This window comes from Lissotriton helveticus, chromosome 4_1 (assembly GCF_964261635.1).
Source record: "Lissotriton helveticus chromosome 4_1, aLisHel1.1, whole genome shotgun sequence".
Lineage (NCBI taxonomy): Eukaryota > Metazoa > Chordata > Amphibia > Caudata > Salamandridae > Lissotriton > Lissotriton helveticus.
This window is the reverse complement of record NC_136063.1, coordinates 788,329,722-788,356,455: the sequence shown is the minus strand read 5'-3', so window position 1 is coordinate 788,356,455 and position 26,734 is coordinate 788,329,722. Positions and strand designations below refer to the sequence as shown.

General features: G+C 49.0%; 1 protein-coding gene across 2 annotated transcripts in view; it reads left to right on the top strand.

Annotated features, from left to right (window-relative positions):
• The window catches only part of RBBP8 (RB binding protein 8, endonuclease), a 451,013-nt gene that overhangs the window by 294,971 nt on the left and 129,308 nt on the right, over positions 1 to 26,734 (top strand). For both annotated transcript variants that reach the window (XM_078687426.1, XM_078687425.1), the window contains exons 7-9: positions 5,095 to 5,276; positions 9,783 to 9,884; positions 25,473 to 25,567. In XM_078687426.1, coding sequence (XP_078543552.1) covers positions 5,095 to 5,276; positions 9,783 to 9,884; positions 25,473 to 25,567 — 379 coding nt within the window. The remainder of the gene's footprint in view (positions 1 to 5,094; positions 5,277 to 9,782; positions 9,885 to 25,472; positions 25,568 to 26,734) is intronic.

Sequence of the window (26,734 nt, the reverse complement as noted above, 5' to 3'; positions counted from 1 at the left end):
ATGCCATCGACTTGCAGGACGCCTACTCCCACATACCAGTGTCAGTCAAGCATCGGAAGTTCCTAAGGCTTCAGATCGGACGCCGTCACTACCAGTATCGAGTGCTGCCGTTTGGCCTGAAATCTGCACCTCGGACATTCTCCAAGTGCATGGCGGTGGTGGCTGCTTTTCTTCGCAAAAGAAAGATCTTCGTTTATCCATATCTAGACGATTGGCTGTTGAAAAGCTCCACTCTGTAGCTGCTTCAAAACCATCTGTCGTTCTGCCTCAAACTGATGGACTCGTTGGGTCTTCAAGTCAATCTGAAAAAGTCAGTTCTCAACCCTTCCCAGCGGATCCACTACCTGGGTGCTTCTCTGGACTCACTACAGGCAAGCGTGTGTCCTTCGGAGGAGAGGTTGTCATTTATGCTCCTGAAGGGTCGCCTTCTTCTGGACAATCAGGCCCCCACAACCAGACAAGTGTCCTCTCTTCTGGGATCGATGGCCTCATGCATTTACATCGTGCCCAATGCTCGCCTTCACATGAGGCCTCTGCAACAAGCCCTCGAAGATCAGTGGTCTCAGAGATCGGATCAGTGTGAAGACCGGGTCTTGCTTCCTCAAGAAGCCAGGGACTCGATCAGATGGTGGTTAAAACAATCCAATCTCCTCCGGGAGTGCCATTCCATCGTCCTCCTCCGTCCCAGTCAATTGTCATGGATGCCTCCCTTCAAGGCTGGGGCGCTCACATGGACCGACTCCAAGTTCAAGGCCTCTGGTCCGAGGTAGAGCAAGTCTACCATATCAACTTCCTGGAGCTTCGAGCAGTTCATCTGGCTCTCAAGTCTCTTTATCCTTCTCTGCGCACCAACTACCTCCAGGTTCAAAAGGACAACACAACAACTATGTTCTATTTGAACAAACAGGGAGGCACGAGGTCAAGAGTCTTGTCTCTGGAAGCACAAGCAATCTGGGACTGGCTCCTAGCAAGAGGCCTGTCCATCGTGGCAGTTCATCTACCAGGAATTCAAAACGTCCAAGCAGACTGCCTAAGCAGAATCTTTGTAGAAGCGCACGATTGGGTGCTCAACGAGGAAGAGGTTTTTCGGTGCTGGGGCGTACCGGACGTAGATCTGTTCGCAGAAGCGGCCAATGCAAAATGCCCCGTCTTCGCGTCCAGGTTTCCCCAACAGGGATCACTGGGGAACGGTCTTTTGATCAGCTGGTCGCAGACATTACTCTACGCCTTTCCTCCCCTGCCTCTGATCCCGGCGGTGATCCAGAAGTTCTACAGGACCAACACCAGAATTATCCTGATAGCACCAGAGTGGCCACGCCAGTGGTGGTACCCCGATCTTCTACAGATGTCGGAGGTTCCGCACCGGCGCCTACCATGCCGTCCAGACTTGTTGACCAAAGACCAGGGGAAGGTGTTTCACCCCAACCTTCCTTCACTTCGCTTGACGGCATGGCTCCTGAGGTCATCCAGTATCGACATTTAGACCTCCCAGCAGACTGCATGACTATTCTTAAGGAATCAAAACGACCCTCCACTAGGAAGTCCTATGCTTTCAAGTGGAAGAGGTTCTTCTTATGGTGTCATGAGCACTCTCTTGACCCGGTACATGGCCAAGAGCAGGTGATTCTTCCATATCTATTACATTTAGCGAGATCAGGCCTGAAATACCCCTCCATCAGGGTTCATTTAGCTGCAATCACAGCATATAGGAAGTCTCCTAATCAGACATCTTTCTTCCTTATGCCTGTAGTTTAAGATTTCCTAGAAGGTCTTAAGAAAGTCTTCCCACCGGTGAGGTCCCCCTCCCCTCCCTGGGAGCTTAATATCGTCCTGACTAAGCTGATGAGTGCTCCTTTTGAGCCTATACATAAGGCCTCTTTGCAGCACTTGCCCTGGAAAGCTGCTTTTTTAGTGGCGATTACCTCTGCCCGTAGGGTCAGCGAAATCCAGGCCTTGTGTTGTAAGGAGCCTTACACAGTTTTTCATGCCAACAGGGTGGTCTTAAGAACGCACCCAAGTTTCCTGCCTAAGGTAGTTTCAGACTTTCATATCAACCAGTCTATTACCTTACCTACCTTTTTTCCTAATCCTTCCACTCCCCCGGAGAGGTCCTTACACTCCCTAGATCTCCGGAGGGTCCTGAAGTTCTACATGTCAAAAACCCTGCCTCTTAGGAAGTCTGACCGGCTTTTTGTTAATTATGGCAGTACTAATACTGGCCTGTCAGCTTCCAAAAGGTCCATTTCTCGCTGGATTGTCTCCTGTATAGCTTTAGCTTATCAACTAGCTAACAAGACCTTGCAGGGTAAACCACATGCACATTCTACTAGAGGGAAAGCATCCACTACAGCTCTCCTTCGTAATGTTCCTATTTCTGAAATTTGTAAAGCGGCAACTTGGCGGTCTGTCCATACCTTTTCCCGCCATTATTGCCTGGACTCAGATACTCAGGCCGATGCCAGAGTAGGGCAGGCCTCGTTAAGGAACTTATTTGCATAAGATGTACTTGCAATATATGTCTTAGTCATTCTGTGAAGTTTTTATACTTCTTGCACGTCCGCGAGACTTTGGGTATGAGCTTGCTAATCTATTCATAGATTATGACTATTGATGAGTATCCCCTGGATGAGAAGGATTAGTTACTTACCTGTAATCCTAGTTCTCATCCAGGGGTATACTCATCAAAGTCATAAGCTCCCGCCCACCTCCCCGGACGAGCAGAGTTACACGGTTATGAGATGTTTTATTGTGGATCTCCTCAGGTGTTATGCACCTCCAAAAAGAACTGACCCAACTGTCACCTGTGGTGCACCATGGGAGCAGGGGGTTGCCTTCAGGTCTTAAAGGCACGGTACCCCTACTCTAATGCCTTAAAGGCAAGGTGTCAGTTTTCTTTGTTTGCTTTATACTCTACTGCAGCCTACTGGCAAATGCCTGCAATTACAGGTTTTTCCTATGGCAATAAAGCATTGTTGTATACAAATGTTTTCTGCTCTCCTTCTTCCTTAGGGTTTGGAAGAGTACTACTGTATGTATGCTAATTTATGTAATTTTGCGGCAATTTTGCCAGTTAGGAAATGTTTTAGGCTACAAATATATGTTTTCACATATATATACATATATATTTATATGTATTTTTTATATGCTCCGGGATCCCGCACATGGGCGGGGATTATTCATAGATTATGACTTTGATGAGTATACCCCTGGATGAGAACTAGGATTACAGGTAAGTAACTAATCCTTCCTTTACCCCCACATGATTGTAGGGGACTTCAACTAGGACTCCAGCAATAATCTCCTGAACACCCTTTTCTTTCCTTTTCAAGCACACACATGCTGCCTATCCACTCCCACAGTAAGCTACCGTGGATTTCATCCTGCTCTGTTGTGCTTACCTACTCCACACCCACCATCCGTGCCTCTGCATTTGATCAATCTGTCAACAACATGCAAGTAAACTCCACACATTCTCTCACTCTCCAAACTTGCATCTAAAAAAAATAGTACAACGCCCCATCCCAGACTTTCAGAACCAAATCCACAATCTTTCGACATCACTACCATCGAAGAATTCAACAGCATATTTCTTTTTGCACCGAACACCCACTGATGCCTTGATACATTAGGCAGTTTTATCTTCTCGATCCCCTAACCATTCTTAGATGGTTCCATTGGCCATATCCTAAAAACATAGATCCTATTCTGTGTATACCTCAATTTCCTAAATTGCATTATTCACACAATCCCATCACCACACGCAACTCTCATCCAAATAAAATATTTGGGACCCTACAATCCTTAATTCACATCCTTCATTTTATGATGCCTTATTGTGAATTTCTTTACTTTATATTTAATCAGTAAAATCTTCAATGTGCTTAATGCATTCCCAGTCAGAGTTCTAACAAACATGCTCATGAGGGCAATGTAGAGGCTGGTCAAAGTGGAGCATGGCCATGATATGTTAAATGGGTACACTAGCAAAAATCCATAATATGCTACTCGTACGTCATTGACTGTGGCAGATGTGTATTAAGTGGGCATAATGGCCGCTGGCGATGAAATGTGACATGGGCATAATAAAAATTGGTCAAGGTGTGTTAGGCATCACTGAATCTGTCCACAGTGTACTAAAGGGGCAGCTGACACTGGTCATGGTTACCTAAATGGGTAAAATGGAAATCGGCCTGAACGTGCTGATGCTTTGTAATTAAAAGTAACGTTATCTGTATGTAATGTGCTACTTGGGGCAATGGGAGGTGGGTATGATTTGCTAAATAAATATGACAATACATCATGATGTTGTGGGCACTATGAAAGGCAGACTGTATATGTTAACAGGCGTAATAAAATTGTTCAATTCCCATTAAGCCCTGTTAACATTTTATGACCTTTTGCCATTATTCCCCGCCAGCACATTACTGCCACTGTCGATGCTGTCCAAGAAGCAGATTATGCATGTTTTCCTTTGCACCCATTTTTTACTTCAATTTCATTGAAGGAAGTTAACTTCCTTTATAACCAGTCTCATCGTATCTGTATGTGCTTGTTCGCTACCACTCTGATGTTTCTAGATATAGGTTTGCACAGACCCTGGATAAATAAGACATATGACACAGCCCAAATTCTAGCTCTTCACACATGCAGTCTTAGGTTTACACAGGGCTAAGGCTTGCACACTCACAGACCGAAGATGCGTGCACTAAGTCCAGGTAAAATGCGAACACAAAGTATTGCACACCAGAGATTTATTTTCTCATTATTCTGGGGTTTGTAATTGCATAGAAACTTTGGGCTTGCAGAAGAACAATCCAAGAGTTTGTGAACACACATTCTGGATTTTACACCTGATTCCACATCCAATTAGCGAAAAGGAAAGCAGAAATGTAAGTTGTATTTTATGAAGAATCAAATAAACAGCTGGATAAAGTAAGACTTGGACCATTCTGCTCTTTCTCCATTGAACATTCATTTGTAAGTATTGACAAAGTACCTTTTAAATGCACTTACTGTAATTGTAGGCACTCTAGAATATGCTGCTCATAATACATGTTCAATATGCTGAACAACTTTCTTATATCTCCTTTTTAGAGGGAACTACCATGAAGCAGTAGCAAAAGAAGTGGAGTCTGAGGATGGCGTGATACCAGATTCACCCCTTCATTCGTATACTCACCCCATCGCCAGTCGAATGCGAAGAAAAAAAGAGCATAGGCACGTTCGATATGTAGAGCATACTGGGTCAAATGTAGAGCCAACAGATTGCACAAATGGTACGAGCCTGTTGCAGGTGTATTCTTTGAAAAATAAATGTCACAATAGTAATCTTTAAGGACGACATTTGATGTATTTGATTTTACAATCTTTATAGCGCTGTATTGCCAGCACCTAAAAACAGTTAGTAACAGTGTGGCTGCAGAGAGTGGTTAATGAATAGGCAGAAGGAAATGGCCAATTAGTGGAAAAAAGGTGGGGTGTAGCACAGACTGATTGTGATGTTCCAGATTTAGCCCAGTGAGGGAGTGTCTTCCAAAAGTGCTGTGAAAGAACTATGGAAGATACAGCAACAGCGTGTTTGATGGTGCAGTGGGATTTTTCAGACTTATGACTGTACAGGAGATCTTTCGAATAACCAGGGACCATGTGTAAATGGCAGTATTCAACCAGTATGAGTATCTTTAAAGTAATACTCTTTTATTGGCGACTACTTCTAGTGTATCTGCTTTTTTGGGTTTGACAGCGGAGAAGCCTAAGGATTTCTTTAGTAGGAGGTGAGGTTTTTAGAATTGACAAGAGAAGAGCATTGCAGCAGTTGTAGGGGGAGGTGGTTAAACATGCAATCTTGGTCTGCAATCAAGAGGGCGGTAATCCCTTCTGAGCAATCAGATGCTGAAAAAACGGACCGCAATATATTTCTCTCCTAGGACTTGCAGCCGAGATAAATTTTAGTCCCAAGACTTTTAACCTTTCCTTGTAAAAATATATAGTCATTTGAGCTACAGCCTGTGATTAGATGAGGAATATTCAGTAGACTACCCGAGAACCTTAAGATAAAAAACGTTTTTATGTTCAAGATGGAATTTCTAGAATAAATTCAATTTCCGTTGTGTCTCAGGACGGAGAATGAGGGGAAACTGATAGTTCTGATAGTCATTTAAAAGCCTTTTACGGAACTGTTTGATGGTCTGGAGAGAAAACGGAGAAATAACTAATCTCCAAATGCTTGTTAAGGGTGGCATTAGAGTCTATTAATATTGCATGCCAAATTTGTTCTGCGTTTTTTTGGGGAGACAGACATTTTGCTGCCTGCACCGCAGTGCCTTAATTAAACAGTCAGTAAATTGGAGGTGATGAAATGCGCATGGACAGGGTGGGGTAGGCATTGGGGCAACAGTTGGAGATGGGCACCCCCTTTTAAGGGGAGAAAAAAACTGCATACACTGCAGGTCAGACACTGGCGCAAAGTGTGTTGAAGTTTGCTCTGCCCTGAAATGTCTACAGATCCATTTATATTTTGACATGTCTAGTGACAGGGCAGATAATTTAAATAACAGACAGTGCCCTGGAGTTTGAGGTTGGTTCTACCTGTGAGAAAGGATTTGCATCGTATTAGGCCTATAATAGAGGTTCCAGCTTCAGAATTTAAAAGATAAAATATCAATTCTGATAGACTTCTGACCACAGATTCTCATCTTATAAATAAACCAAGGCACCAGACTGGATCTGGAGAATTTTCAAAAACAATTCTCATGTGCTTTGGTAGGTGGCGTTGTGTGCGTCCTCGTTGGATCAGTCCTGGATTTGACTTCATGGCTACTATATCCGTGCTGACGTTAGTTTCTTTCCGTGGTTATGGATGCAGATCCCATGCTCCATTAAATTCCCATCCCTATAAAGTTTCCAGTGTGCTAGGGAGATATCCCCTACAAAAACCACAGGGATTAAATCGTGCAAGGACTGTAACTGTCAGTGACAGACAATCCTGATGTCTGTGGCTGGTGTCTCCGCTCTACACTGACTGCTGCACAAAAATGATTCGAAAGGCCATCAGTGAACACAAAGCCAATCTTGCCATGGCAGAACTCTTAAGTAAGTTGAAGAAGGCTTGGTTGATAACCTGCTCCCAAAGCCGATCCAGTGACTGATCGTCGTCGAAGTCATAGTCGAAGTCAGCAAAGTCAAAGAAGTCCAAGAAACCCAAAGAAGGCTCTCCTTCGTCCCACCACTCAGAGTCCCTGAATGTCTGAAGTACCTCTAGGTCGCAGAGTCGCTCCCCTTCTATAGAGCCGATTCTGATGCTGCACCTTGATGTCACTATACTACTGAAACTCAACCTGAACTCAGCCCCATCTTCAAGCTTGGCTCCACCGATTCCAGCTTAGGCACAGCATTCAACGTCCCCTTCGGTGCTATGACCAGAGGCACCAACCTGAGTCTTAATGATGGCGCCAGTAGCAGGGCCGGTAGTTTTATGAGACTCCGAAGTTCTACCACAACTCCCTCCCAGGTCACAAACAAAGACAATCTGCGACTATAATCCCCACTCAGACCCAGAACAGTATTATAACAGCTATATTCCTGAAGATGAGAGTCCTTGTAATGATAACTTGTTTTGGGATTTCAAGATGCCAGTAGTTTAGATACTTCACCTGACATGGATCTTCTCTCCCCTAGTCCAGCCACAGAAGAATCTGCCATGTTTGTTACAGTGACTCAGAGCAATCCAGAAGTTTTACACCTCACGCTACCGACCACAGAGGTCGAATTAATGCCCTCACCGAGGTCCATCAAGATCAAACCACCTGTCTGATGTACTGATGCCCCCCAGACAAAAGTCCAGTCGCAAGAATGCTCAGACCTGCCTCCCGCGATCCAGACTTTCTCATCTAACCCCCACCCTGGAAAGCCTTGTGGTGCAGGCATCTATGAGTAGACTCAACGCCATCGCCTTCCCGACCATTCAACCAGACAGCGAGTCAAAACAGGTGGAGACATTTGCCAGCCTTGCACTTCAGTCAGTCAACACTAGGTGCGCCCTGGAGTGGTATTCACATGCGTTGTGGGACAGAGTGGGGGGCCTCTTGCCAGCTGTCCCTGCTTGCATCCGGCCATCCATAAAATTCCTAATGACAAATGGACAGTGCGCAGCAAATTAGGTGCTTCAGTGGCATGCATGGATTTGCTCCTCTGCCTTCTTAAACTACGCCCACCAATCTTTAATGGGCATGCCATTTGATGGCTCTTTGGACCGGAAGTGGGTTTGACTTTGGAGAGATCTAAAGAGAGCAAGGCCACAGCCTGCTCCCCCAGCAACCTTGCCATTTTCGAGCCTTTGGCAGAGGATACCAGCAGTGGCAATGCCAGAGCATCCCACAGCAACAGCATGCCTCTCAGTCCTTTCAAGGTACATCAGGCTGATGGCATCCAGGTCCCCAGAGGGAACAGCCTTCTCAGACTGCATCCTGCTGTTGCTGTTGCACAACCACTTTGTCACTCTGCACCGCATGATTGCCCGGTGGGAGGCCACAGCACCTTCTACCTCCCTGGTGGCATCACATCCAACCAGTTGGTGCTCCGCAATTTGGAACACTGTTACTCCCTACCCTTCATCTCACATCCCCTGGACATGCCACCCACACTACAGCGCCTCCCAGAGGACCACTTGTCCGTACTCCAGGGAGAAATTTGAGCTGTCTTGGCCCAGGGATCTGTAGAGAGTGTGCTGGCATCACAAATCAGGACTGGCTGTTACTCCTATTATTTCCTGGTCTCGAAATAGGATAGAGGGCTCAGGAGTTTAAAAAAAAAAAAAAAAAAACTTTCAGTTGAGTATTGTTTTGTTTTTTAAGATGGATACAGTGATTTAGGCTATTCCTTTCTTCAGTTTGCTTCAACGACACAGTACTGTGACTGTTTCAGTCTTCTATTTTCTTGGCATATTTGAGAAATCTGTAGTTTTAATAGGTTATAGATTTCCGTCTAACAATAAAACAGTATTTCAGTAGCATTGATATGCTTATTTGTAGTGTTTATTCTTTACAGTGATTGTGCATTGTAGTACATTTTAGAGTCCGGTTCTGGTTACAGGTAGATTCGCAACTCCGGAGTACCTCTTAATCTCTGTATCAGCGGATTAGGTTATATTCTAGAAATCCTTTATGGTAATTGATTCTCAAAACTCACTCAAATGAACCATATTTATTCTTAATATAATTTTATTTTCACCACTTTCTTTATGGGTTATATTATTTATATGAATGGGATCCCATGGTCAGTGTATGCATCCCTCCCAGTCACATACTCTGTGTTGTTATTCTGTTATGGTGCCACATGGGCAGGAACCACAAGCACTGTGTTGCATGAGTTGCAAGTACCTCTGAACTAGCACAGAAGGATCATGGTTACACAGATATACCACTGATGAAGTGGCAGCAACGAGAAAACAAATGAAAAACAAAAGAATGCATTTGGTGGAGTTTCTATGGTATGAGGTGCTTAAAAAGTTATTTGCGTAGGTTGCAAACAGTTACATATCAGTCAGCTGGACCCTTGGGAAAAATAAAGCATTGACAAAAAGCATATTAGTCTGTTAATGCATTATTCTGTCCTTGGCCTGAAAAAGAAATACAAGGCTGATTGAAAACTCACATTTTGTGATATTTCTTTTCTCAGTGCATTTGAGGTTTGTCCGAATAGCACCCATGTTGAATGTGTTTGTGTCTATGTATTTGTCAATGCTTTGTAAATGGAGGATGATCTATATTTTTCATTCCATGCAGTATTTGGAAAGCCTATTCAGTGTTCCACTCAAATACAAATGGGTAAGGGAGATGAAATTCTTGTGGCGGATACATGTGATCAAGATGTACCCACGATGACAAGTAAGCTCACTATCTTTTTCACAGTGTTTACTTACAAATGATTACAGAACATGATTTACTTGTGTTGAACTAAAGTTGCTGTTTAAATCCAAAATGCAAACATGCTAGACATTACTGCCCCTCTGTGGCAGATTGTAATCTGTTGGTAATCTGCAAAGAGAAAAACTAAAATGACAGTTCATTTTGAAGTCCTAGCAGCAGTCTATTTTTCGATCTGGGTTTTGACAGGACTCAAAAAGACCTTTTGCTCATAATATACATAGTGTATTTCAAAGAGGCCCTGCCTATTTAGTCCACCAAGAATTTTTGCTTTGAGCAACTGTTTTTTGAACATTTACTTTAGGTGCGTCTCGCTAACCGAGTCTCAGTTACAGTTAAATCACGGTAATTCGACATGAGGGTGTTTACCACCAGTGCTTGCATTTTAAGATCAGGCTGCTGCGGCACAGCTAGGATAAGGGCCAGTAGGCTGGTTACACACAAACATGTGTTCACACACTTGTGCAGGATGCACATTTGAAACTATGGTAGTGTTCAGCCCAGTAATTGTTCACAGGTGCCTAGCGTAGAAGCAAATCTACAAGGGTATGTGCTGACCTGGGGTTGACCTCTTAATATTAGGGGACATTTATAGATAGGTCAGTATGTCATAGGTGAAATATGCCTTAAAGCGCAGTTTCGCTTCACTTAGGCCAACACAGTCCAGAAAGGTGTCAAACTGGGGTATAACATGCACTCTGAGTTTGATTTTGCAGTTTCCAATAACACGCATATACATCTTATGGGACGTCAAGAATTGTCATATTTCTGTCTCTGCTCCTAATCTGCTTACAGGTGTGCAGGGCCGAGTTAATTTTGCTCCCCAGCAAATGAAATAACTGATAGAGACTACTAGCCGCAGATTCCTTCCCATAGAATTATCCCCAGGTGTGAGACTGGATCCGGAAACTTTTTGCCACAGCATCCCTGCGCGCCAGGTGGACTTCATCACGCGACTCCGCCCCTGCGTCGTCAGTGCACGTGACATCAGCCAGGTCACATAAGTTCCACCCGGCGTGCCCACGTTAGTTTTTTCCTTTCCTGCGTGCAACGCGGATTCGGTCTCTGTTGGGGCCTGTTTTGGCCCCTTTTTTCTTTCATCATTGTGTTATATTTTGGTGGAACAGTGTGCGAATGTCTTCGGGCTTCAAAACTTGCACGTCGTGTGGGCGTCTTACGTCGGCGACGGACCCTCACTTCATTTGCATGTGGTGTTTAGGGGAAGATCACGGCACCACTGATTGCAAGGCGTGCCAACAGCTGAAGCAAAAGTCACAGCGGGAGCGCCGGATGAAACTACTCTCTGTGCGTCTTTCAAGGTCGGCTTAATCCCCTCGTTCAGCTTCGGCAGACCGTTTCAGAAGCGGCCGTCGTCGGCGTCCTCATCCCTCTCCGATGTCGCAAGAGCTGCGCTCCCTGGTGGGTGTCACAGCGTGTCCCCGGGGGCTGGTGTTCGGCCTGCCGGGGGCGTGGGCTCTCCGCGGGTGTTGCGGCCCACGTGTCGCCCTCCCATCCACCGTTTCCTGGTGCAAGGGCATCAAGAGTCCAGATGGAGACATATGCGGCGGCCTTGCAGGCCTTGCTGGCGTCTCCTCCTCCTCCTGTGCCGTCAGTGGATCCCTTGCATTGCGTGGGGCCCTCCGCAGTGTTGCCCGCGTCTCCGCCCCCGCCGCCGATTGGCTCTGCTCTAGGCTTAGAGGATGTGGTGCTATTGGGGTGTGGCCCTTCGGGGGTCCCTCCTTCAGACCACGGCGCCTCTGCCTCGCCGCAAACTACCGCTGGAGTCCCTGTGGTGTCACAGGAGGTCACCGAGGCTCGGGTCGCATCCCGAGCCCCGCTCGGCCCTCTGGACAGGCGGTGGCCTTGTCCACGGCTGAGCTGACGCTGCCACGGCGCCGGCATCTGCTGGAACGGGCAGCACCACGGGGATTGGTGGACCCTCCTCGTCCCGCTGTGGGTCGAGGCTGGATGGGGACCCCTCGTCCTCCTCCAGTGCTAGCTCATCCCTCCGCGCAGGTGGCTGCCTTGTTGGAGGTTGAATAGGTCCTGGCGGCACCGCATGGGTCGGCGGACCACCTTCGTCACATTCTGGGCCAAGGCTGGCGGAGGGCTTCGTGTCACCCCCCTGGTCCCTCTCATTCCGCCATGCAGGTGGTTCCCTGCACGGTGTGACTTGAAGGAGCCCTGTCCGGCGTCTCCTTCGGTGCCGGATGGAGATGACGTCCTGCCCCAGGTGGCGGACTCTACGGCACCAGACAGGTGCCGAGTCGCGGATTCGTCTTCGGATCTCCCTCTTCTCCGGAAGTTGGGTACCTACTGGTGTCATCCTCCCCTGAGACAGGCCGCCGCGTGGTGACTTTTTCAGCAATGGCTTCTTCAGTTGCCCTCCGCCGCCATGCTTGGCTTCGGGACGGCGTGTTCCCTGAAACTGTTCGGGAGCGGCTGATTGATCTTCCATTCGATGGCACCCTCTTATTCCATGCCCCGGCAGACTCCGCCATCCAGAGGTTCTTGGCAGGGCTCCGTCCTCCTCCTCCTCCTCCTCCTCCTCCTCCACCTCCTCCTCCTCCTTACCCCGCCTCCTCTTCCTCCTTACCCCGCCTCCTCCTTCCCCTCCTCAGTGACTGCTGAGTTGATCTGGTTCTGGAACTTCTTCTGGGCCGGTTGCCCTTGCTGTGGGGTGTGTATTATGGCCACTTGAGTCCTCCTGCTGGTACTGTGGCGTGGTTGGCTGCTGGACAGCCCTTTGTTGACTGTATGTTTTTGCTAGAGTTGTCTGCACAGACTTGGCCCTGAGATTAGGCCTTCTGTTTTTCTCTTGGGCTGCTTGATAAGCCTTCCGCGGAGGATTTTTTCCCCGTAGTTCTTTCGTTTTTTCCTCTGTTGCGGACGTTTCTTCCAAAGAGGGTTCCCCTGTCTTGCGACTTAACTTACCCTGTGTGGGGTAGTGGTAGCTGTTGTATAGCATGTGCTCTTCTAACGAGTTATGGTCGCCTTCAAGCCCCTGCTCTCCATGGCATTTATGTATGTTGCTGATGCTTCTTTAGGCCGTGTGCGTAGACACCTAGTAGTAGTGTGTCCGGGCACTTCCTCGCCTTCCTGCTCCTGTCCTGGAGGCTGGGGAACTTTTGTGTTTCTCCCTTTGTCAGGCGTCGACTGCTCAGTCTTCTTGGGCTCCAGGCTGTTCTTCCTGCTTCTGACGGTTTATTATTGCTGATACGGCTCTGTTTGGTCTGTTGCCTTCCGTTTATGTTGGGCTAGCCTTCTTTTCCCTAGTTTCCTTGGGCTCTCTAGGTTCTTTTTCTTCCTCTTCCTGGCATTGGATGGAAGCTCTGTTGCCTTTTCGGTGTGTGGGGTGCTTCGGCCTCCCTGCCCTTGTCCTTGGTTCCTCTGTTGTGAGCGAACAGGATTCTTCAAACATCCCTCTTGGGGTCGGTGGTGTTCTGCTTGTGGGGGTTTCCCTCTCCTTGCTTTGGAGATCTGAAAGAGACACGTTAGTGATAGATTCCTTACCTTAGAATATCCCCAGGCGTCAGACTGGATCCGGAAATTTTTGCGTAGCAGTACCCTTGCGCGTCGGTAGGTGTCGTCTGCGGCTCCGCGTCCGTCGCCGGCGTCGTGGGCGCCGTGATGACGTCGTCGGAGTACTTAGACGCCGCCTCCGCGTGCTGACGTCAGTTCTTCTTTTTTCCGCGCCAGCAGCGCAGATCCGGAAAAAGTGGTACCTTAGTCTTTTTTGACTAAACTTTTTTGATCTCTTTTGATCGTTCTTTTTACGAGTCTTCGACTCCGTAAGGTGCCGGTAGGGATGCCCGGTTTCAAGCACTGTGAGGATTGCGACCGACTAATGTCGGTCACGGACCCTCACCGTCGGTGTCTCCACTGTCTCGGCGTCGACCACGACGATAAGACCTGTTCCGACTGCCGGGCCCTGACTTCGAAAGCTAGGCGGGAGCGGTCCCGCAAGCAGCTCGAACTCCGGCAGTCGGCCCCGCACCGAGAGAGGTTCCGGTCCGAACGGAGGTCGAGGGACCGGTCGCGGGAGCGGAGCCGCCATAGCTCCGGGAGTTGACATCACTCCTCTGGGTCGAAGTCGTCAGGTAAGCACAAGAAGTCGAAGAGACGTCATCGCTCTTCCGACTCCCCCCCGACGCTCGCGCGACGTGGCCGGGGGTTCCGGTGACACCGCCCACGCGGCTCCGTCGGAGTCGCAGGCGCCGCGTCCGGCCCCATACCCTCCGCTCCCTGGGCCGCGCGCGACGCAGGAGGAGATCGAGTGGTTCCTCAATGCCATGAGGTCCCTCACTCCCTGGCGGGCTCCGCAGCGCCTTTGGGCCCAGTGGACCCGTCTGGAGGCCCTAGCGGGTCGGGGCTCTGGCCCCGACGCCGCAGAGTGCTTCGGCCTCGGCGCCGCCGGCGCCTTCGGGCCTGGCGCCGCAGGGCCCCACTGGATCCGGATCCGGGTTGTCGCCGGTGGACCTCACGACCTCCCCGGCGCCGACCCCTCAGGTGTCACCCCCGGCGCCGTCTAAGGGCGGCGCCGTCCCCGAGGCCTCCCTCGACCCGGCTCCGGCATGGCGCCGCTGGGCGCCGCTTCAGACGCCGTTCGGAGAGTTTATCTTTCATGAGCCTGCCCCATCATTTGACACCCCTGGGTACCAGGAGATGGGTGATGAGGAGGATTGGAAGGGGTCTGAGGACCCTCTGACACTGGAGTGTCAGTCCCAGGAGGACTGGACAGGTGAACTTGGGGATGCCAGTGGTCTGGACACATCACCAGACACTGGCTTTGTCTCCCCTCCTACCGTGGCTACGGAGGAGGGGGCTGCCTATAGTGTGGTGCTGACGCGGGCGGCCAAGGCCTTGGGCCTTGAACTCCCCGTCGCGGCTGTGAGGACTAACCTCCTCACTGAGGTCCTTAAACCGCAGTCAAGCTCGGCTGAGCCTCTGCTGCCGTTTAATGAGGCCTTGACCGACGTTCTTTTGGGCACTTGGTCCAGGCCCGCTACAGGTTCGCCTGTAGATAGAAACGTGGCCAGACGCCACAGCCCGGCCCCGGGTGACCCTTGTTTCCTGTCCACCCACCCCACCCCTGAGAGCCTGGTGATCCAGGCCTCCAATTCCCAGACCTCATTCCCGTCTGCTCCGCCTGACAGGGAATCCAAGAGGTATGAGCAATACGGCAAGAAGGTATTCTCCTCCCTGAGTGTGGGACTGCGGTCTTCTAACACTGCATGCCTCTTGGGCCGCTACACCCACTCCCTGTGGGAGACGGTCGTGGACGTGCTGCCAGAATGCCTGCTGGAGGTACGGGCTAAACTCGGCCAAGCCCTTGTGGAGGGCCGAGATGCGGCACGTTATTCTATTCGGTGTGGACTGGATACCACCGATTCACTGGGCAGAGCGATGGCAACGACGGTGGCGATTCGTCGCGACGCCTGGTTGAGATCCGCCAACTTCTCGGCTGATGTCCAGAATACACTGATGGACATGCCGTTTGATGGCCGTCGCCTTTTTGGCGACAAGGCAGACCATGCGCTTGAGCCCTTTAAGGACTCCAGGGCTACGGCCAAGTCCTTGGGCCTCTCGGCCCCGTGCCAGCAGTCGGCTGCCTTTCACTCCTTTCGTGGCCACGGAAAGGGTGTACCCACACGTGCTGCCAGCCACGCGCCGCAAGGTAATACCCAACGCGGTGGCGGCCGTGGAAACCGCTGTGGCGGCGATCGGGGACAATGGCGAGGTCAGTCCACACCTTCCCCCGCGGCATCCGCCTCAAAGCCCTCCTAGTCCGTGCTTTCAGGCCCATGTGTCGCCAGTGGGGGGCAGTGTTCGCCATCATCTCCTCCACTGGCACACTGTCACTTCGGACAGGTGGGTGCTGCAAATCGTCCGAAGGGGCTACTCCCTCCCCTTCGAGACGACCCCTCCAGCCATGCCACCGCAATACCACCGAGTGTCGGGGGATCATTTGCGACTTCTGCAGGAGGAAGTTACAGCCCTTTTGGCCAAGAGGGCCATCAAGCGCGTTCCTGGGCCAGAAGTAAGGTGTGGTTGTTACTCCCACTACTTTCTGGTACCCAAGAAGGGCAAAGGGGGCCTACACCCTATCTTGGACCTCCGGAACGTCAACGGCTTCCTCCGGAAGGAGAAGTTCAAAATGCTGACACTGGCTCAGGTCCTAGCTGCCCTGGACCCAGAAGACTGGATGGTAGCATTGGACTTGCAGGACGCTTATTTCCACATCCCCGTCCTGCCGGCCCACCGGCGCTACCTGCGGTTCACGGTTGGCCACGAGCACTTTCAGTTTACCGTGCTCCCCTTCGGCCTTACAAGCGCCCCACGGGTGTTCACAAAGGTGATGGCGGTGGTCGCAGCTCATCTGCGCAGGTTAGGGGTTTCAGTCTTTCCCTACCTAGACGACTGGTTGTTGAAGGCTTGCTCGCCCCAGACAGTCGTCAGCCACCTCCAGACGACGGCAGGCCTCCTGCATCAGCTGGGGTTCTCCATCAATGTGCCGAAGTCACACCTGTGCCCCTCTCAGAAGCTCCTCTTCATCGGAGCGGTTCTCGACTCGGCGCAGTTTCGGGTTTATCCTCCCGAACAGCGGGTCCGGGATATTCAGGCTCTGATTCCACTCTTTCGGCCTTTATCCCGGGTCTCGGTCAGGTTGACGCTGCAGCTTCTGGGGCTGATGGCCTCCTGCATCCTTCTGGTGCATCACGCTCGGTGGCGGATGCGGGCTCTGCAGTGGGACCTGAAGTTTCAGTGGGCCCAGCATCAGGGCAACCTTTCCGACCATGTCCTGATCTCGGAGGGCACTGCAAGACAGCTGCATTGGTGGCTCACGGACCGCGATTGGGTCAGCGGCAGATCCCTCTCCCTTCCCCAACCGGAGCACTTAGTTGTGACGGACGCGTCCCTCCAGGGCTGGGGAGGCCACATGGGAGAGGCGGAGATCAGAGGCCTCTGGTCTCCGGCGGAGTCCCAGCTCTATATCAACCTATTGGAGCTGCGGGCAATTCGTCTAGCACTGAAAGCATTCCTCCCCTCTGTCTGGGGGAGTGTAGTGCAGGTGTTCACGGACAACACCACCACCATGTGGTACTGCAACAAACAGGGCGGGGTGGGGTCGTGGACACTTTGCCAGGAGGCTCTGCGCCTCTTGCAGTGGCTGGAACATCAGGGCGTGACCCTGGTGGTTCAACACCTGGCAGGTTCTCTGAACGCCAGGGCGGACAAACTCAGCCGTCTGTGCATGATGGATCACGAATGGCGTCTGAACTCGGACGTGGTGCAAGGCCTCTTTCAGCGATGGGGAGAGCCTTGGTTAGATCGATTCGCCACCGAAGAGAATGCGCAATGTCATCAGTTCTGTGCGTTGGAATTTCCAAGGCGGCACTCGCTCGGCGACGCTTTTCGTCGTGTGTGGAGTTGTGGTCTGTTGTACGCCTTTCCGCCTATGCCACTTCTGCCCAGAGTGCTGAAGAAGATCATGCACGACCGGGCACAAGTCATCCTTGTGGCTCCGGACTGGGCACGAAGGTACTGGTATCCAGAGCTACTCAGTATGTCAGTCGATCCCCCGGTTCGTCTGCCTCTTCAGGAGGACCTTCTGTCACAGCAGCAGGGGACGGTCCTCCACCCAAACCTGTCCAGTCTCCACCTCCATGCTTGGAGATTGAGCGGCGACAGTTGAGGCCATTTGACTTGCCTCCTGAAGTCTGTAATGTCATTCTGGCAGCCAGGCGTCCCTCCACAAAGTCGGTATACGCCTGCAGGTGGAACAGATTTGTGGAATGGTGCACAGCAAAGGCTGTGGATCCTCTTGCTGCCCCTCTTTCTGAGGTTCTTCTCCTCCTTCTTTCTCTTGCCCAGCAGGGCTCTGCTCTGGGCACTATCAAGGGCTACCTTTCTGCCCTTTCAGCCTTTCTAAGGCTGCCTGATCAACCTTCTTTGTTCAAGTCCCCTATTGTAAATCGCTTTCTGAAGGGCATCACACACACGTTCCCTCCTGTTCCGTTTGTGATGCCTCAGTGGGACTTGAACCTTGTTCTTACCTTTCTGATGTGCGCTCCCTTTGAGCCACTTCACAACTGTCCTCTCCGTCTTCTTACTTTGAAGACTGCTTTCCTGGTTGCCATCACCTCTGCCAGGAGAGTGAGTGAGCTCCAGGCTCTTTCCTGTACACCCCCTTTCCTTTCTGTCCATCCGGACAAGGTTGTGTTGCGTACTAAGCCCTCTTTCCTGCCCAAGGTTGTCACGGCCTTCCATATTGGGCAGTCCATCACCTTGCCCACCTTCTTTCCGCCACCGCATCCCTCTAAAGAGGAAGAGCGGCTCCACCGTCTGGACCCAAAACGTGCGCTTTCATTCTATTTGGATCGCACACGCCAGTTCCGGGTGGATGACCAACTCTTTGTTGGTTACGTGGGCGCTAAGAAGGGAAAAGCGGTGCACAAGCGGACCATATAGCGGTGGATCATCTTGTGTATCCAGGCATGTTACTCCTTGGCTAATAAGGAGCCCCCAGTTGGATTGCGGGCTCATTCCACCCGGGCCACAGCGACTACAACTGCCCTGGGCCGGGGAGTGCCCTTGCAGGACATTTGCCAGGCAGTAACGTGGGCCTCGCTGCACACGTTTGCAAGACACTACTGCCTGGACAGTCAAGTCCGGAGGGATGGCTTCTTTGGCCGTTCCATCCTCCAGGACTTTCTGGTGTGATTATTGGTTCGCAGACCCACCACCGGGGTTGGTATTGCTGGGGTATCTATTCTAAGGTAAGGAATCTATCACTAATGTGTCTCTTTCAGATGCACAAGTTACTACTTGTGTAACGATATATCTGTAAGAGACATTAGTTAGTGATAGATTTCTTACCGACCCGCCCATCCTCCCCGTTCTGCGAACCAATATCTAGGGTTAAGGTCATCCCCTTTCAGGGCCCTAGTTTCAATGGCACCAGTGTTGGTTTTTAACATGGCTCAGCGCTTCTGGCGCGGAAAAGCTGTGTCTAAGAACTGACGTCCGCACGCGGAGGCGGTGTCTAAGTACTCCGACGTCATCACGGCGCCGACGACGGACGCGGAGCCGCAGACGACGCCTACCGACGCGCAAGGGTACTGCTACGCAAAAATTTCCGGATCCAGTCTGACGCTTGGGGATATTCTAAGGTAAGGAATCTATCACTAACTAATGTCTCTTACAGATATATCGTTACACAAGTAGTAACTTGTGCGACGGGGATCTTCACCTTGTCCATTGGACTAGTCCCCTGGGGGCCTCCCTGCTATGTCCAGGCTGTGGGGGCCTTCCGCAGGCCCTCCTTCCCTGTGGGTATGGCTAGGGTACCTATTCTACGGGAAGGAATCTACGGCTAGTAGTCTCTATCAGATGTACGAGTTACTTACCTCCGGTAACGATGTATCTGGTAGAGACGATTCTAGCCGCAGTTTCCTTCACGGCCTGCCCTTCCTCCCCGTTCCGCGAGGACCATTGGCTTGCCCTTCTGCACTCTCCTCCCGGTGGATGACTTGGGTGTTTGTATTCTTTCGCTCTTTGACGAGCCGTTATCTTGCATTTTGTTCCTTCCTCTTCTTGGCACGGTTGAGGCTGGATCTATAGGTACTCCTGGGCTCCTCTGCTCTGGCTGCTCAAGGATTTGGGCTGGCCTTCTTTTGTCCCTCTCTTTCCCTCCCTCTTGTTTCTGAAGGTCCTGGCTCCTCTGCTACCCTCTGGGCTTGGGTTGTTTGGCCGTGCCCTGCCCTGGTTCCCTTGTGGGGGGTGGTCACACTCTCTGCTGGGGTTGCCTTGGAGGTCTGTCGTTCCCTGTTTGTCTTGGAACTGGTTTCCCTTCATGGGTCTTGGTTGGGGTTGTAGTCCCGCTGCCTGTTGTCATTACATTTTGCATATGTTCCTTGTCTTAAGGGGGTACTTTCATGACTGGCGGGGTGGCTGCTCAGGGCTGTGCTCTGTTTTTCTCACTTCCCTGCTTTTGGTTACTGTCGTGTTGGCACTGTTCCTTATGGTGTTCTTCATCACCATTCCTTTTTTTTTCGCACACTGTTCCCATGCGTCCACAGTTTCTCTGCTGGCTCCGCGTTTTGGCGCTGAAAAGTTCTCCGAAGAAAACGGACGTAGGCGTGCCAGGATGGGATATCACGTGCGCGGATGACGCAGGGGTGGAGACGCATCATGCCATCCCCCCGGCGCACAGGTATGCTGTGGCAAAAGTTTCTGGATCCAGTCTCATGCCTGGGGATAATTCTATGGGAAAGAATCTGCGGCTAGAATCGTCTCTACCAGATACATCTTTACCGGAGGTAAGTAACTTGTACAACGGCCTCCCCACACAAAAGGAGCAATTTATCAGTGATTGAGTCTGTTCCTGGGAGAGGAGGGGGTGAAGCAGCAGTCTGCATCTGTTAATTAGCGGTCACACACTCAGATGCACAGAACAAAGGAGGAAGCCCAGCCATCTGCAGCCAACGCAGGAGGGTCTTGCCTTTGAAGATCTGGTGGCAGCATATTGGATTGCCCCAGAATGCTATTCAGGAGGGTAGGACCGGGGTGGAGGGATGATGTGGCATCCTTGGATTGGCAGGGGTATGCGGCATCCAAGCTTTTCACCCCCACTTAGAAATCCCTGCACAGCGGATAGAAGGAGAACAAGTCCCTGAACCTGGAAGGCGACAACAGTATAGTAATGGACAGCTGAAAAGGGAAGCCGCCTTATTCCATGCAAAGATGAACTAAGGACTTTGCCTCCAGCTGAACCCCAGGCGTGGATGGGTCTCTCCATCTTATAGACCCTGAGGAGAAGTTGGGTAAGACCTGGACTCCAGTGCCACTCCTGGGTGCCCTACAAGACAGCCAGTGAATTATGGAATGTGGGGAATGCAGGCAGGAGGATGCTGTGCTGGCTAGTAGTTATGGGGCAGTGCAGGATGCCCTCGCCAGCAGGAGAGTAGCACCAGCAACCAAAAGAGGGGAAGACTGGTGTAGGGAGCCAGTAAATCTAGTTCCGTTAGAGGACAGGAGACCTTTTGCCAATGCTCCTGGTGGCTAGGGCTGGCCACCATGGTTGGCTTGAGACTTAGTCGCTCAATTCTTGGCTCTGCCCAGTGCTGTAACCATCTCAAACTAATGATATTGGCTGTTTGGGTGTATCCCCTTCCTCGTCTCAAATGCTGTCATTGAACTACACGAAGGACTGCTTTACAACAATACATCTCTCTATGCCTGCTATTTCCCTCCTGTGTGTCTCCTAATTTGGTAACGCTGTGTGCATTAGCACATTAAATCTGGACCTGTTGCCTTTGCCAGTGCTTGTGTACAGTTTATGTACTGCCAATGAAAGTACTCTAACATCACCCTTAAGCACCATTTCAGTCATTTTCTTTATGTGTAAGTGCTGAAGCGTGCTCCACAGAGCAATGCTTAATGTCCTAAACTGTTTTTGGTTGCAGGGTTTGTTTCCGGGACATCAATTCAGTGCAACTGTGTATCGGGCCTAATACTTCATCTTCAGTGGTCACAATCATGAGTTTAATCTTTTTTTTTTTTTAAAAGATGGTTTGTACTCTTTATCTGAACCATGATGTGACCAGTTTTTCTCATGCCTGACCATTTCACGTCCTCCTCATTTTGAGATGTTCACAACATCTCTAAATGCTAAATGCCAAGACTTCATCCCCTGAGTGTTAGAACTGTGTTCTCTGAGCAATGCCCTTCTGATAGACTGATCAGAGAAATTTCTCAGTCACTAATACCCGTTATCGCAACGTTTCTGCTGAAACTAAAATACTCCCAAAGTCACGAAGATTCTTCTGTCCACAGAGTAGCCAAGGCAATGGTGGGTTTCAGCCTTCATTCAGCCTGTGCTTTGTGCACAAATGAAGCTTTCTTGCAAGTCGGACCAAAATTTACTTTCCTGTCAAAAATCCATAAGTATACCTTCTATTCTCTATCGTTTGGATGTCAAAGATGGAGTACTGTTCTATTAACGTGCCTTTGGAAGCAATTACGCTTTACTGGAATGGCCCTTTGCAAACATTCTTTCAGCGTGATCCCTGTCATAGGAGACTTTCTCCAAGTCTTAAAGAAAACCTACTCTCCTAGACTGCCTGATTCCATCCATCACTTTTTTGTATACTTTAGTGGTTGCCCTAAGTAGGACAGGCACTCTAGGTCACTGGAATCAAGTTAAACCTAACTGATGAGCCCTAACCAGTCCTAAGTTGCTTATATTTTGGTTCACTCAACTTCATTTTATTTATACACCCCACACCATCACGGACACTTCCCCATTCCAGCGCTCCAGTCGCTACTTTTCATTACAGCTACCCTCACACAATCAAGCCACGATATGCAACAGCATCTTCCAAAAGCATTGCAAATTGAAAATGTTGAGTAACGCTTTTGAAAGCAAGATCTATTTCCCAATGCTTGTTTGCTGTGTAGTTTATCAAAGATTCCAAGTTTGATGTTGAAGATTTCAGTAAGCATGCAAGTCCATAAAGAATTTTCATGTTGGTATAGTGTGTATAGCTTAATTTTCCTCATTGAAATCACTCTTGTGCATCACTGTGAATGAGAGAAAGGAATTAAGGCTAATGGAACAAGGTAAGAACATGGGGCTTGAGCCGTGGCATGGCTAGCACATGTATATGCCCAGGCTTTCAAATTAGAGTTCTACCTTCATGCTGTGCTCAGAAACCTTGGACTGCTCCTTTTCAGAGTGGTTACAACATTGGTCCGATGCAAGAAAGACTGAAGGGATAAGAGTTGAATAGTTGAGACAGTTCTGAGACAGAGGATGTTACTCCGGTCAGCCTCAAGAGGGTCTACCCCCCAAGCCTTTGCCCTCCACGTTTTGCTGAAATTCATTTTTGTTGGCCTTAGGACTGTGCACTTACCAGTGCTTAAAGTGTTTGTGCTTTCTCCCGTAAACATGCAAAAATGGCTTACACCTGATTAGCATATTTAGTTTACTTGTAAGTTCCTCTCAGAGTGGTATACCTTATACCCAGAGCCTGTAAATGAAATGCTACTAGTGGGCCTAGAGAACTTATTACGCCACCCACTTAAGTAGCCCTTGAAAACATGTCCCAGGCCTGCCATGGCAGCCTGAATGCAGTTTTAAGTCTGCCAATGTGACTTAGCAATATAACCCCCTTGCCAAGCATTAAACTCCCCTTTTATTGCATGTAGCTCACCCCTACAATTGTCCCTAGGTAGGCCATAGGGCAGGGTGCATTGTAATTAAAAGGTTGGACATGCACCTTTTGTTTTCCATGTCCTTGTAGTGAAAGAAGTCTAAATGTGTTTTTCACTACTGTGCGGCCTACCTCTCCCATAGGATAACATTGGTTGCTTTATTACATTTAATAAGTGCTAACCTTTGTTTGTGAACTGGTAAGCATTTTATTTTTGGTGTCTGAGAAATTGTAATTAAAAATCCTATTTAATGGTAAAGTGGGATTTTAAGTTATAGTTTTGGAAACGACACTTTAAGAGAGTTGGCATTTTCCTGTCCTAACTCACATGACTAGGTGTAGTTGGCAGTTGGACTTTGTTTATTCCTCCCAGACAGCCGCACATTAGAGATATTAGATGTGCCTGGTTGGGCAATCAACTGTTAGGAAAGTGGGGGAGGGCCTGGGCACAGCCCCACTTTGAACTGAATATGCTGTGCTCTGCCTTCACACAAAAGGCATGTCACCCCTACATTGTTCATGTAGCCAGCTTCGAGACAGGGCTGGGGGTTCAGGAAACTACAAGCACTTCTCTAGAAACTTCTTCTTCAAAGAAGGCACCATGGGGGACCCTCAGACCGACTCTTCAGTTCGCTTTCTGAACCTGCAAAGGACTTTCAGAGGACTGCTGTGGCCTGCTGTCCACACCACAAGACTGTTTTGCTTCACTTGAAAGAACGGCATTTCTGCCTGGAGCCTGTCTTGAACCCTCAGAGGCCTGCCCTGCTTTATCACTATAAGCTAGGAGTACCAGAGTGACTCCAAGGGCTAGTTTTCTGACCTCATCATCAGAGCCTCGGGGACATAAAAGGCTCCTACCAACTTGAATATGCACCTGGACCCAGCCTAATGAGTCCTGAACACCTATTCGGGCCCCTTTAGTCCTGGTCTCTTGTTTGTGGTATTGAAGATATCCAGATAGCCACAATCCAAAACATCGGATATACAACATTTTTGTTTAAAAACGTATCTGCGAACCAAAAGAAGAGTGGGACCATCCTGCTAGTCTACCTGCGCAAGGTGCATCACCCATCTGCCTAAGTTAGTGGTAGCTCCCGCTAGGTTCTTCTCCACTGCAGCAAATCCTGTTCAGTGGTCTTCTGCCAAAGAGGTACCCAGCTTCCTGGAACTCTCATCTACTACAGCTTCCTGCCTCTTACCTCTGGAGATTTTCGACTTCCAAAAAAAGAGACTAAATCCGAACATAGTTATCTTCACCACTACTTAGTCCAGCGACTGCCCGACAATGATGCCTCCACCTCAGACACCGCCTGCAATCTTGCCCTACTGACCTTTACCTTCTTGTATCTGACCCGCGCTCCATCACAGTCTGCCATATTTTCGACTTTGTCCCGGTCTTGCGTGACAAAATGTCTGTGGTTGGCACTTTGATCGTTTTGGCGTTAGTTTTTATTCTAAGAAAATTCATAACTCAAATACTTTATTAAAAGTTACTCTGTTTTTCTAAAGTGGTATGGTATCTTTCTTGTGTTGTATTTTCACTTTGTTACTGTTTGTGTGCTGCATAAATACTTAATTCATTTCCTCTAAGTTAAGCATGACTGCTTTTGTGCCAGGCTACCAGAAGATTTAGCACAGATTAATTTAGTCAATTTTTTGGTACACCCTGACAGGGATTCTGGCTGTTGCTTGAACAGGATCCTCCCCCCACCCCACCCCACACACACACACACACACACACTCATTTATCCAACAGCCCAGTTTCTTACAAAGCAAGTAAAGAAGCCTGTAGTGAATTATTTGCTGCACAGTGCTCTGTTGACGCTACAAGACCTGAATTTGTTAGTTATGTTGCAACTCTCTCCACCAGAGGACTGCAGTGTTACAACGCATCACTATATTGAGATGGTCTTGTCCAGATTAAATGACTAGCAACTCCCAATAGTAGGACAGATAGTTTAAATGTTAAGTGTTATGTTGCAGTTGGTTTGCAGCTTGAATTGTTTCTTTAGCGCAACTAATTATACAGGTCTTCAAAACAGTGGAAACCAGCTATCATCATGAGTCTTGGATTGTCAATTATAACGGGTTGCTGGTTTTGAATTGAGTGGAGTTTATTTTGCAACATATGTAAGAACCGTTTTCTTACGTCATACTGGTATATAAAGTAAAAATGAGAAGTCCGAGAGAGAGATCTTGAGAGATAAGTAACCTCATTTAGAGGCCATGGGACACTTGAGAGCAAGATTGTTAATATGTAACATTTTTTACTGACATTCTTGTATAGTACGTTACATAACTGTTACTAACCCTGTCTCCTCTATCTACATAGATCAGAGGATAGATAATTACCATGCTGAAAAACCAGCTTTCAACTTGGCTGCAGTTGTGGCTGAAACTCTCGGTCTTGGTGTTCAAGAAGACTCTGTAAGTGGTGGATGTAGAGTGAATATTCTTTTCTATTTTGCCTGGAAAAAACTAGTCTGCTAACATGGTACTGTAAACCAAACTTCGAAAGAGGCAAATTCCTCCTACAGTTTTCAAACTTATAAGGTCTAACTATCATATGATGCAAATCTTTTATAGAACCACTTGTAAGGTACCGGCACAAATGTTTTTTTATGAAGATATACAACCATGAAATGCTATAGCTTGCATGATCTGATAGTGTGGCATGACTATCTGGTTTGGAGTCATTAGTAGATCTTTTGTTACATTAAGCGGGATCTGTTTGAATGTCTGCTCATTAGAACATCTGATGGATTGCTGCAAATTAATAGCTGTGCATAAAGCATCTGCCTGTTTGGAAAGGCACATTAGCCACTTTCAGCAAGCAGACTAAGAGCCATACATTTATGTTAAATGAGGTTCCTCTCAGGAACTCCACTTGTCTCATTTGGATTCAATTATCACTGGTGCCCAGAAGCCATGGTACCATTGAACCTCGATGGGCAGGTAAGTCCTCCTCTTTAGCACTTAAATCTCAGTGTAGTTAGCATTTCAAGGGTTGCTCAATGAGGTAGTACAGGTTAGACACTGAGCACAATAGGACCATAATAATAATAATAATAATACCGAAATTTCTAGAGTGCGAACAGCTACCTCGCCAGGAGGTGTCCCGGCGCTATGTGAGCAGCTCAGAGGGAACAATAAGTAATGCCGGTGGATCAGATCTTTTGAGTAAAGAGCCAAGTTTTTAATTGCTTCCTGAACCCAATCTCTGATGTTACCGACTGAATGGCAGGCGGTAGGGCGTTCCACAGCTTCGCCGTGTTTGCTGAAAAAGTCCTGCCTCCCAAACGCGCCTTTCTGACTCGCGGGGCGTGTAACTGGAGTAGGGAGTTTGACCGTAAGAGTCTCGCCTGTTCATACCTAGCGCCTGTTCATACCTAGGGAGTCTTGCATTGAGATAGCTAGGACAGGTGCCACAGAGAGCTCTAAAAGCCAGAGTTAGCGCCTTAAATTTAATTCTGCTTGCCACCGGAAGCCAGTGCAGCTCGCGCAAATGCGGAGAGACATGCTGTTTGAAAGGAATGTGTTTTATTAGACTCGCAGCCGCATTCTGCACGGTCTGCAAACGTTGAATCAAATATT